This window comes from Bolinopsis microptera, chromosome 6, assembly GCF_026151205.1.
Source record: "Bolinopsis microptera isolate Bmic1 chromosome 6, MBARI_Bmic_1.0, whole genome shotgun sequence".
Lineage (NCBI taxonomy): Eukaryota > Metazoa > Ctenophora > Tentaculata > Lobata > Bolinopsidae > Bolinopsis > Bolinopsis microptera.
In genome coordinates, this window is record NC_087077.1 from 19011375 (window position 1) to 19023795 (window position 12421).

Below are 12421 nucleotides of genomic sequence, written 5' to 3' on the forward strand. Positions count from 1 at the left end.
CCCGTAATAATGCAAGGATTGAGAGTTAAAACTGTCTGATAAGATTTAATTCTCAGAGTCGAAATATTTTCAAACATCATTGGTAAATATTAGTAATAAGATTAGTTCCCCTACAATAAGTTGATGAAATGAATGGAAATTCATAAGACTAAGGGTACAATAATTTATGCTCATGAATTCAGAGAATTCAAAATATTTAAAGAATTATTAAATTAAGTTTATCTTGAACCACAGATTTATAAAAACATGTTTCATCTCGTTTCTTTTATTTTCTGAATTCTTTTGATCATGCCTCGCTTTTAAATCTAATTCGCCACTACTTTTTTCTAATATTTCAAGCATCTATTAACTGAAATAAATAACGAACTTAAAATGTTCGATGGTCCCTGAGCTCAGTATTAAGTAATCAGAGTCATACTGCATTATTACATTCCTCCGAGAGGCACGTCATTTGTATTTTTGATCCATAGGCCCCTAATCCTTAGCAAATTAAATGATCCGAGTGACGTCATGACAAAACTTCAATAATGAATTCCTCTTTTAGCATATAAATGCTATTGTGCACCAGGTATTTGTAATTGTCTCTACTAAAATTCTGACGAATAACTTAATTCATTCTTTACATTTTTCAGGCTCCTCGCAAATCTGACGCACATACGGGGCAAATGATCTCTTTGTGAGGGCTTTATTAATTTTGACGCACTGAAAATTTTGATTTAGTCACTCACTTTTTCTATAAAACATTTGATTCTATTAATAGAGAGATCAAGAGTGAAATTATCTCCTTGACACAGACTTTATTGTGATCGTTTACGAACGGTTCTGCATATTATACAATATCCTTATTCTTAGAAGTGATCGTAATCTTCATATAGTCATTAAAATGTCACATACGGGGCAAATGATCTTTGTGAGGGCTTTATTAATTTTGTTTACGAATTTTCAGGCAAAATTTTTCCGTTGAATTTTTCATCAATCTTTCTTTTCTTGGAACGATAACTTCAGTCATCTAGACAGAATATTTAGCGTAAATAATTCGCCTCTTTACGTAAAAGGAATTCAATTTCAGTTTTCGACTGTCGTTTAAATATCCGTTTCTTTACAGTTTTTAGGGCCGGAAATACTATTTGGAGCATCTTTGCGGACCATTAGCGTGATTTTTTAATTAATATTTTGATTTCGTTCTAATTTTATCCATGAATTATTATTGCTCATTCCGGTTAATACCCTTCATTTCGTTGAACTCTTTATAGGGGGGGGGGGGGGGGGGGGGGGTTGACATGTCCGGACATATACTTTATATTACCAAGGAGCTTATAAATAATAACCGCATATCATTAACTCAGTAGCAAGATGGTCCGACTTATCGTTCTGATTATAATGGCAACGCTGCTGCTGGCTGCACTCGGTAACCCGGGTAAACCGGGTAGAGGAGGACGAGGGGACGAGGCTAGAGGCAAGAAACCTGTTGCCATGTGCAGATATCTTGACAACTGCAACTTTCCTTTCTTTCCTTGGTGTCTCCAGGTTGGTCTGATTTCAGTTTCACTTGATTGTGCACCAACATTTGCTTTGAATGTGAAGGATGCTAGGAAGCAGGATAATGATATTTTTGAATTTTAGTCCCCATGTTCTTCTTATTATATAATAATGTTTTATCCAGTTGTTCCCTCAGGACTTCAATGTAGCTGCAACAGGACGAACCATCTTGTACAGCCGACCCCGCTCTGGCCTCCTCACCTCCGGAACCAAGAAACGAGACAAGATGGGGTCTATAGTGCTGTTCAGTGAAGAGGAGGAAGTGATAGAGCTGACGCTGGAGATGGCACTCGCTAAAAGTAGGAATGAGGCGGCCCAAATGTTCGTCACTGTGTTTAGATCTATGTGCCCTGATTTCCTAGCAGACATAACATTGTGTGACCCGATGTTCACACACGACGAGGCTTTCCCTATCTTTGATTCGTGCGACGTGTTCCTCAAAGACACGGAACAAAAGATCAACTTCAATTCCTTGAGACTGGAAACTGACGGAGTTTTTCTGCAGCTGTTCTTCAACGACGTTGAGATAGGGAAACTGGCTCTGCCGCATATTGGCTGTGACGTCACTGCCCCCCGAGTGGAAATTACCAAGGTCGGTTTTACAAACAAGCCCCGCTCCATGTCCCAATCTCCAATGTGCTGCAACTAGGAACGAGACTTCTGTACCCTCATGATCTAAACTGACAAACATTGTTAAGTTCATTTTCTGCAGAAATATCAACAAATCATCAGAACAATGACTGACGAGAAATGATATAAGAGACAAATTGGACATCTTCCAAGTTTAGTTTTATGAGTATTATTCGTTAATTATATAGGCACCGCACAATATTTTTAATTACATCAATGAGTAACAGCTCGGAGAGCTTCAAGGGAGCCCTGAGCGAATTAAATGGTGTTTTACATAACATCTTTCAAACTTCTGATTTGCACCACATTCCACAACCTAAACAATTAGAGCTTTTATGTGAAACATTTCATCCATAATATTCATTAGAAAATGTTAAATTCAATCTCATGGAGTTGTGGGATAGGGTCAGACTATTTATATATTTGATTTATACATTATGTGGACCATTCTTTGATTTTCATCTTATTTCCAACAGTTTTCGTGAGCAAAATACCCAAGAAACTAAGCAAATTACAATGTAAATATGGACAAAGATAATTTAAAATGATAAAATCGTGATCATAAAACTACAGCACCACTGATTTTAAGTTCATTAAATATGGAATTACTCTTAGAATTCCAGATACATAGCCGCATGGAAACTATAGTTCAACAGATGAGCAAAAACATATCCATCATAAACGGCTCCCGCTTCATTATTTCCAACCGTTCGTTGTTATGGCTAGTGAGATGATTTCACTGGTATTAATGTGCCTGGTTTTGGGAATTGAAGCCTTGAAGTGCTCCAAGCTCAAGGACAAGACGAACCCATTCAATGTTGCAGCTAAAGGTCGCTTCGTTTCTTTCTCATTCAGAACTACTGGTACTGGAACAAATAAGCAAGATATTGGAGATATCTTGCTGATGAATCACTTGGATCAACCTCTTATCTCTATGAAACTAACGGTGAAACTAGGGAGAAGGGGTAATCATCAGGTTAGTTACCATAGTAACACTACTAGTTACCATAGTAAGGTATCCCTTCTTGCAAACATCACTAACTGGACCCCATGCACGGATGGAACTAAAGGCTCACAATGTAGCCTGACCTCAACCCTATCAGATGTTTACCCGATCATGGATGATTGTAACTTCAACTTCACTGCCTCCACGGGGGGGGGGGGGGCCAATGACTACCAATGGCCCCCCCCCCTCCACCTACGGTATCCAGGCTCTAGAGTTGGAAGAGGAGGGCGACTTCTTGGTGCTCTCGGTTAATAAGAAGAGAGTTGGAAATATTGCACGGCCCAAGATATCCTGTAGTTCTGACATTCAGGAGACGGTGAAGGGAATATCGGGATCAGGCTCCTTATACAGTTGTAACTGATTATAATTCAGCAGGACCTTTCCCTCTGGGTAGATAAGACGAGTGAAGGAAGATAAGATGGAATGGACTTGCGGAATCTATATTATATTACGATGTTCTGATACTATGATGTTTATTGTTTAACCACATTATATTCAATCCGTATTTTCATCCTGTGAAAAATTAGTGTTCCCAGTATTCCCAGTATTAATAAACTTATTGCATTAAATTTGGTTCAACTTATCAATCAGTGATGATTAAAAATGATCCATACCGATGATTTAATCTGACTGGTATCTTATTCTACCTTGGTCTCTTACCTTTGTCGGCGGTGGTCCTGAAGTCAGATCTATCAATGTAGAAAGTATTTTTAATAGAGATGTCATGCGAGGCTTCCTGTCCAGGGATGTCAGGAACTGTCGCAGAGTATGGTAACTTCTCCTCACTATTTACCACCTGAAAAATAAAACAGAGGAACATGAGAAAACATTCATTACCAAGCACAAATTTCCAAACCTTCATAGGTAAAAAGGCACGTCTGGAATAACAATTTACGATACAACTCTGCAATTCTACAACCATAATGAAAGAAGATATGCTCAGTACTCACAATGACTTTGAGTGGACTAAGAACAGCCATGACCCTGCCGGCAGTAAGGTTCAGCTCATCCCTAACACACGCCTCCAACATGAGGGGATCAAGTTGCGTCAGAGCACCAGTCAGTCCCAGCTTCTTAACAAAAGTGTTGATCGCTTGCGGAGGAAAGCCTCTCCTCCTCAGAGCTGTCAAAGTAAACAACCTCGGATCATCGTAATCTGCCACCAGCCCCTCAGCGATCAGTTTAGCGATCTTCCTTTTGCTCATGATGGTGTAGCCTATGTTTAAACGGCCATATTCCCATTGAACCGGACAGTATTGTTCGAGAACATTACACAACCAGTAGTAACTGCTTCTCCGGTTCTGGAACTCCTTGGTACAGAGCGAGTGGGTGATGTCCTCGAAGGAATCACATAGGCAGTGAGTGTAATCGTAGGTGGGATAAATGCACCAGGCATCCCCGGTGCGATGGTGGGCGATGTATTTAATCCTGTACGCTACCGGGTCTTGTTTTCCTTCCTCCAACACACATTTCATCCTCAGTGTAGCTGTTCCTTCATCAAACTTCCCGTGTTTCATGTCTTCGAACAGTAGGAGCGACTCTTCAATCGGTCTATCTCTCCAGGAGGAGGCTTTCACTTCAAATCCTTTCATTTCATCAGCTGTCTGGTGGCAAACGTAGGCATGACCAGACTTAATCAGGTTAACAGCTAAGTCGTACAGAGCCTGGAAGTTGTCGGAAGAGTGAGTGACTTTGTAAGGAGTGTAGCCCAACCACGTGACCATGTCTAGGATAGACGTGAAAAACTTCTCCTCCTCTTTTTCTGGGTTCGTGTCGTCGTAACGCAAGAAACACACCCCTTCGTGCGACTTGGCAAACCCAAAATTAATGTTGATAGCTTTAGCGTGACCGATGTGCAGAATTCCATTGGGTTCGGGAGGGAACCTGGTCCTGATTTTCCCGCCAGTTCTTTCCAAGTGCTCTTTCATCAACCTCATCGTGTGGTCCGTAATGACGTAGCCCTCTGTCGTGTAATTTTCGCCAGGTTTGTGGAACCCACTGAAAGACATGTCTTGCGGTTCTTCTGCTTTTACTTCCTTGGCAACGGCTGCCGGCTTCTTTTCAGCTTTCTTCTGTTTAATTTTTTGGACAGGTTTGTTATCTTCGTCAGTTTTGGAGCCCAGAAGTGCTGCTATTTGAGACTCTATCTCCGCTTTCACGAGCTTTCCGTCTGCCCATTTGAGTTCCTTCCGGATCATTCCCATTAGAGAACCACTGTTAAACCTGAGTTGTAGAAAATTTATTAGTACAAAATTTAGGAATATGATTTCAAGAACACGGAAAAAAGGGGTAGAAAGATCTAGAAAAACATGTAAATATATTTCTAGGCATATTATGCAATCCAAACCTGTATCTCTGAGTTTTTATCTGTCCAAGGTTTTTCTCTATCTTCTCTAGTACAGCCTCTTTTATCTGCTCAGGAGTCACCGTCACACCAACTCCACAAGCGTTTTCTAGAGCATCCAATTCGAATTTCACGGGGTTTGCTTTCACATATTCCATTGCCGCTACAAGCTGCATATCGTTCATTATCTGTAACAAAGAATTATGATCATTAATAGAGAAAAACGATGTTAAATTTTAAGATTCCTGCAGCGAAAATAGCGACTTGTATCGTTACCATAATTACTTTTGAATGTAAAATCGCACGACGCACGATCAACAAAATTACGTCAAATAAATTTTAGAATCCCCAACCTTCTTCTGGAGAATAAGACCATATATTGCCGGCAAATGCTCCTTCTTCTTCAGTTTACCAGCAAGACTGTAAATCAGAGTGCCAGTGTTCTTATCAATCTCCACATTTTTCTCATCAGCTTCACTTATCATTTGGTTGAGGGTGGTGCAGAGAACTGCATTTTTCTCTGTGTCTTTTATCTTAGCTTCACTGAGGCCAAGTCTCGATAGGGCAGACATAGTTCTGAGGTCGGAGATCACAGATCAGTCGATTTCTTTAATAATTGTTAACAAAAGCCTGAAATTTGTATTTTAAATGCAGGTCGCCTCATAATTCATACGCTGAATCAAAATATAACTTTTCAAATACCTGACTGATTTGATGATTTTAGATGCAGCTGATCTACTAAATGCGAACATACATGTTCATGTCTAAAGGGATATTCGTTTGTAAAAGCTGGTTTATGTTAAGCTTTTTAAGGAATCCATTATTCCTACTTTACGTCAATAAACGTCAAATAAACTACAAAATATTGAGTCACGTACGATTATGAGCGCGCAAGTTGATAATCTGATATTTTGCGCTCTCTCGCCTAGATCATACTTGTTCGGCGATGGCGTCCACAAACAGATCAATAACACATTGCCATTACTTATAAAACTGTCGCACCCTTACCTACCAAATTCTAAATATAAGTTCAAATCAAAATTCCGTTTTTAAAAAATTAATAAGGCTGAAAAATATTCGTCACTCTTTGGACAACATGTGGACCATACTCTTCGTGTGGCAAAACGTCGAACCTGAAATAAAGCGGATAAATTGTCTTCCAGAGAAAGGGTTCAAACATTTCATATTTGTAGATAGTGCAGATCAAAACAGCCTAGCTGTGATCTAGTTGAGATAAGGATAAAACATAGATATCCTAGACCAGGAAATTTTAATTCCCAAGGGAAGGGAGTAGGCAACAATCGAGTTAATAACAAAGCGATCGAGTGCATTACTCACTCTAGCAAGTAAGTAATTTGGCTCATAATAAAGAATATTGTACTGATTATCAGAATCCGTCTGTTTTTCAAGCGGATTTCTCTTAATCGCAGGGTTTTTCTGTGAGCGCTGAAAGTAATGAGATATAGGGTAGAGTCAACTCGAGCAGAAGAATAACAAATCATTGTCACAAATTCCAGATTTTTAAATATTTCTACATGCTAACATCAATCGTAAGTTCACAGATTTTAAAAATCTGTTACACGCAAACATTCTTACTCACATGACAACTTGTTGTAACCAAATATCACTGTTCAAATTGGCATCAATCCTGCAAGAGTATTAGAGGTTAATGCTAATTTGAAGCACATGTTATACTGTTATTTTACCAAAAGACCATTTAAACCTACTGAGGGACAAGGAATACAAGGAATACAAGGAATACAAGGAATACAAGGAATACAAGGAATACAAGGAATACAAATTTCAAATCTTAAGTTACAACAGCAACTGTCAAGATAATAAATATAATAGTGTTATAACTCGCTCCTCTCCATAATGATAATAATAATATCCACTAATATAAATAGAATTTTATTATATTGTGATCACTGACCTGTTGTCACCTTCCCACAAGTACACATCAGGTGGAGTACATGATCCGTCACGTGACCCAACGTCACGTGACCTCTCAACCTGTTTCAGGAGGGTTTGGTAGCAGTTGGTTAGGTTTAGGAACTCTTCATGTTTATCAGGGTGCAAGTCTGGGTGACACTGTAATATTTGATATTTCGTTAGATATCTTCGAAGTCAATGATATATACGATCAGGCAAATGCGAATAGATAAATTTCTCTGAACAACAATTCAATGCAGCTTAGAATAAAACTGATATCAATTCTGGATAGGAAAAAAACAAGGAAAAAGATAAAGTCAAGTACCTGTTTTACTCTCTTAATATAAGCATTTTTCAATTCTTCTTTAGTAAAACTTGCTGAAAGCCCGAAACCTGGACTACCTTTGGAAGCCAAAACTTGAGAACAACTGCAATGAGACAAAAATGTTAGCATCATCTGCAAATCAAAAATATCAAACAACTGCAATACACTGAAGATTGCTAGGATAAATTCGATGATAGGTTTAAAGATTTAAATAATATCCTCTCTCTCACCATCGTAAAGATACTATCTTTCTCAATCTTGTGATCCGACAGTGTGGTCTTAATAACATCCGAGCATTACATCTGACTAAATTTTTACTTTCATTAGGTAAAATTAGAAATGATGATCAAATCAAAGAGAATTTTGTTTATGTATTTTATTATTTCAATCTGAAGTTAAGTATGCTATTCTCTGTCCCATCAGCATCATATTTCCTAAAATTCACCAACTTTATAAAACACACGTAGATTGTAGAAAAGCAATATTTAAATAAAATTACCCGATTTCTGTAAAATTACAACAAGTACAGAACGTTTTTAGAGGGTCTAGTCTCTCGGCAGTACTATTACACTGCAAAATCATGGTAATAGTACTGCTATGCTGAATGCTTATAAATGAAAACTGATCGAATGACCTCAAATAAAACTGTTTGTTGACTGATTGCTAATTTGGTATTAAATTCACCACTCTTTAGTTTTCCTTCTTAGTTAGAGAAACAATCGGAATAATTGCACTAAAAATCAACTCGTGAAGCTGAATGGCGGATAGAGGCCTGCTGTTAATTTCAAATATCGTCCTCTTTCGCATCTGAGCTTTTGTCTTTATTTGACAATGATAGTTTCTTACTTCTAATGTCTAATGTTTGAAGTTTGCTGTCCTTTGGTCCATATACATATTTTACCAACGTTCCCATGACTTCATTCTGAATTTTCATATCTGATTCAAACTCAGACATTCTCCTCTTCCGTTCGTTTGTTTCACTGTAATTTGAGCGTGTTAATCAGATATAGAGTATAGAGTATAGAGTATATAGAGTATAGCACTAAGCAACAGCTCCGGCCACCTCCTTATTCTTTAATTTTCAACAGATTCCAAATTCTCAATACAACAGATCCCAAGTAATACAAAATCAAAATGATAAAGATGTTAGAACAAAATCCTTACAAATAAAATAGAAGAATTGAAACTTATTCAGGTTTATCTTCAACAATCCCATTCAGTCCATTATTGGCATCTTTCTTCTCTTTTACAGCATATCGATCCATCAGTTCTCTGACTTCATGAGCTTCTCGCTGTCGTCTTAAGTACTCCCTCTCCCTCGGATCATTATTCACCATTCTGGCTGCCATTATACTGTCGAGGGGTGTTTGGCCATTTATCTGGTCAGATTCACGGTTTCTTCTGGATGCAGAGCTGAAAACGGGTGGGTACACATTGCAAGGCTGCCAAGGCAAACAAATCTGTCAATATGAACTTAAACGCTGTTGTCATAAGAGCTAAAAATATTTGTTAAGTTCACAATTGAAATAGGAGCAAATTAGAAGCCGAGTACAAAAGGTAAATTTGACGAGTATAATGAAAACAAAAACATTTCAAAGGAGCTATAGTTTATGTTCAATATTCATTATATATTACACCAAAGTTTTCCAATTTCTTCGGGAAAACTTTTAAGGAGATGGCCGGCTATTTTAAAAACCTCAAAACTTTATGCAACCATAAAACACCGATACTTTACTGTCTTCTCAAACATCCGAACAAATCACAATATAAAGTTGTGTAATGTAAAAACTGTAAAACTCACAGACGCAGATTTCCAAAGAATATCCACAGAACTATATATGCAAACACTAGTCGTGCTATAATACGGTCCCATCGTGCCCCTCTTACTTTGGCTTCTTTTTCAAAACCTGTGCCGCCAAATTTTGATTGATATTGCTTTCTCTGGGCCCTGAAAAATACAGAATTGTTGAAGGAAATAATCATCACTTCTTAATAACAAATCAAGAGTATGAGAAGGCAAAATTAAATTTCCAAATGATTTAACTAAATTATAAAATTTGAATGCATTATGATTTCAGTGATTTCAATGATGGCGCCTTTCAATTAGCATTTGCAGATAATAATTGATGAATTTTAAATCTTTAAAATCCCTTCTCGAACAACTTTTGCCAGTGGAGACTTTTCACTCTTTTTTAGTTACATATGATAATATTATGAAAAATTCCTAATAACCTGAGCATTTCCTGCACCATATCATGAAGAGGATCATTCCTTGCACCGCCAGCTCCACCTGACGCTCCTGTAAACCTGCTGTAAATGCATAAAAATTAAGATATAATTATTGGATATCACAGTATTTATAGTGTATATAATCATGATCTATGATATAATATTTTTTCCGTTCACCCTTTCGTAAATTTAAGGCAATAGTGAAAGGTTACGAATGGACGTTTTTGCAGAAAAACGTGGATTTTGGTTTAACAATAATGTTACCTACACAAATTCTTCTAAGTTTTGACATAACATTGCATTATTACCTGTTACCAAAAGAATTATTTCTAGGGGGCATTCCAGCATGGCCGGTAAATGGATGTTTTGGCATTGGATTACCATAAGCCTGTGCCTGGGCAGCTCGCTCCATTTGAGTATATTCTGCCTTCTTCTTAGTGTCACTCAAGATGGAATAGGCTTCTTGCAGTTCCTGGAACTCTTTTGTCTTCTTTTCATTGTCAGGAAACAAATCCGGATGACACTGAAATAATGACATTACTTTAATTGAAATTAAGAACCCAATGGAACAGATTACATGCATTGTGGAATATATCTCGATATCTTTGATCGATTTATAATAAAATTCATGTTTTATTTTTCGAAGTTTCTTGTTTAATTTATAAAAATCAAAAGCTCAATAATTATCTAGTTCTTGTACCTTTTTGGCTTTCGCTATGTAGGCTTTTTTGACATCTGATTTGGAGGCACTTTGTGGTATATCTAAGACTTGATAAGGACTTCTGGTAGTTGACAACAAACGCCTGAAAGTGCAGTGCTGGATGTGAAAACAGTAAGGAGTAAAATTAAATTTCAGATTTAAATATTTTGATTTGTTGATCAAAAAGGAACTCATTTAACTACTATGCAGGAACTTGCCATCACGATTACATGATTTAAAAAACATATATCTCAACCATAGTGATCTCCAGCAAACTAGAAGCCTAGTGACTGAGTACTATGTTGTAAATATACAATCAATTTACCGTAAGAGAATTCTCCTTCTTTCATGCTGGAATATACGAAGCATTTGCAGCTTCACACATCAATGTAGAGCTATGATTATCGTGCCAGGGTCAATCCATGAACTATTAAACTGTAACATTTAATTCTCCATTAGAAGGTTAACAAATCTGTGGGTTTGAACAATAATAATGCAATAATGGAGGATATATGAAATACTTAACGGAAACTCATAAAGTCCTGAAATAAGTGCAGGTTACAATCTAATTAAGCATCCGAGGGGGCAATTTCTTCCCCAAATTTTAAGCCTCTTCTTGAAGAAAATCAATATAATATAAATTATACAGTAAAACCTCCTACAAAGGTACATGCCCATTTCTCTGGTATTATTATAAGCTATAACACACCAGTTTTCCCTAATGATTGAACATCAGAATCCAAATGTCTTGAACAACTACTGATCAGTCTCAAACCTTACACTCTTGGGAAAAATAATTGAAAGAGAATTACTAAGAAGTTAAGGCTACACGAGCATATAATAATAATAACCTCAATTGTCCTGACTCCTGAAAAATATGCTTACAAAAGACATCATAGTTCGAAGAAACTTTTTATTAAGACAGTAAATGATGTCTTGATAGCATGTGATGAAAGAACTGCTAGCAGTGATGCTCTAAGACCTGAGCCTTTGATACTGTAATACCATAACTTGTTGCTCCGTATCTTGAAGCTAGCAAGAAATAAGAATCAAAGAAACTGCTCTATTTCACCAGCTTCCTTACAGTATTAGACTGGGTAAATCAGCTTCTGAGACCATTAGTCATTACTGAACGATTTGGAGTACCTCAGTGCCCAGTTTTAGATTCGGATCTTTTCAATTAAATATCCATATCAAATCGTGGTACAGATTTGCCAAAGAATCTGGTTTTTCTATTATTGGTTATGTACTACGCTGAAGATCATCAAATCATGAAATTTTTCTGTCCCTCAGATCAGGTTAAAGCCCTATTCAACCAACTAAGAAATTGTTTCTTGAGGAACAAGAACTGGATGTTTAAACACTATCTGCAGCTAATATAAATGATTCTAAAACTAATACAAATGATTTGTTAGCTTATTTTAACCATTGATACAAAGGCCATAATCTGTTGCCAGCTCTCAAATAGATAATATCCACCTTGAACTTGCATTATATATCCTTGAACTAGACAATATAAACTTAAGCATATTATAGTGTAGACTTTCTGTCACAAAAGACTGCAGTAACAACTATAAACAGAACCCCTAATGTCTGCTAACAATTTTCTTCTGGTCCTAATATGAGCCTTGTCTCTAAAAACTCAACTGAACTAGCGTTTCGATGTGTGCAAAAGCTTTAAGGCACGCACAGTACTTGCCCCCGTTAGTTACCAGT

The 12421-nt window shown here is 37.2% G+C and overlaps 4 protein-coding genes across 6 annotated transcripts in view; 1 reads left to right on the forward strand and 3 right to left on the reverse strand.

Moving 5' to 3' along the window:
• The window catches only part of LOC134817654 (glutamine--tRNA ligase-like), a 49559-nt gene that overhangs the window by 3182 nt on the left and 33956 nt on the right, over nt 1-12421 (reverse strand). Inside the window, exons 2-6 of the mRNA XM_063826909.1 lie at nt 6222-6282; nt 5873-6095; nt 5523-5707; nt 4126-5398; nt 3836-3971 (exon numbers count right to left, since the gene is read on the reverse strand). Coding sequence (XP_063682979.1) covers nt 3836-3971; nt 4126-5398; nt 5523-5707; nt 5873-6095; nt 6222-6271 — 1867 coding nt within the window. The 5' untranslated portion in view covers nt 6272-6282. The remainder of the gene's footprint in view (nt 1-3835; nt 3972-4125; nt 5399-5522; nt 5708-5872; nt 6096-6221; nt 6283-12421) is intronic.
• On the forward strand, nt 1351-2635 carry LOC134817664 (uncharacterized). The gene is made up of 2 exons (XM_063826925.1): nt 1351-1527; nt 1676-2635. The coding sequence occupies exons 1-2, from the start codon at nt 1354-1356 to the stop codon at nt 2186-2188; spliced, it is 687 nt and encodes a 228-aa protein (XP_063682995.1). The 5' UTR covers nt 1351-1353; the 3' UTR covers nt 2189-2635.
• On the reverse strand, nt 6501-8084 carry LOC134817666 (uncharacterized). The gene is made up of 6 exons (XM_063826927.1): nt 8007-8084; nt 7777-7879; nt 7453-7610; nt 7120-7167; nt 6858-6965; nt 6501-6652 (listed from the first exon to the last, which is right to left on the reverse strand). The coding sequence occupies exons 1-6, from the start codon at nt 8063-8065 to the stop codon at nt 6577-6579; spliced, it is 552 nt and encodes a 183-aa protein (XP_063682997.1). The 5' UTR covers nt 8066-8084; the 3' UTR covers nt 6501-6576.
• Nucleotides 8245-12421, reverse strand: part of LOC134817661 (chaperone protein DnaJ-like) — a 38133-nt gene continuing 33956 nt past the window's right edge. The window contains exons 2-8 of one of the 3 annotated variants that reach the window (XM_063826920.1): nt 11031-11140; nt 10706-10808; nt 10314-10528; nt 10009-10086; nt 9578-9724; nt 8964-9189; nt 8245-8756 (exon numbers count right to left, since the gene is read on the reverse strand). In XM_063826920.1, the coding sequence (XP_063682990.1) occupies nt 8964-9189; nt 9578-9724; nt 10009-10086; nt 10314-10528; nt 10706-10808; nt 11031-11074 (813 nt within the window). In that variant the 5' untranslated portion in view covers nt 11075-11140 and the 3' untranslated portion in view covers nt 8245-8756. Of the gene's footprint in view, nt 8757-8940; nt 9190-9577; nt 9725-10008; nt 10087-10313; nt 10529-10705; nt 10809-11030; nt 11141-12421 lie in introns of all 3 variants that reach the window. The other 2 variants (XM_063826919.1, XM_063826921.1) reach the window with 2 other exon arrangements.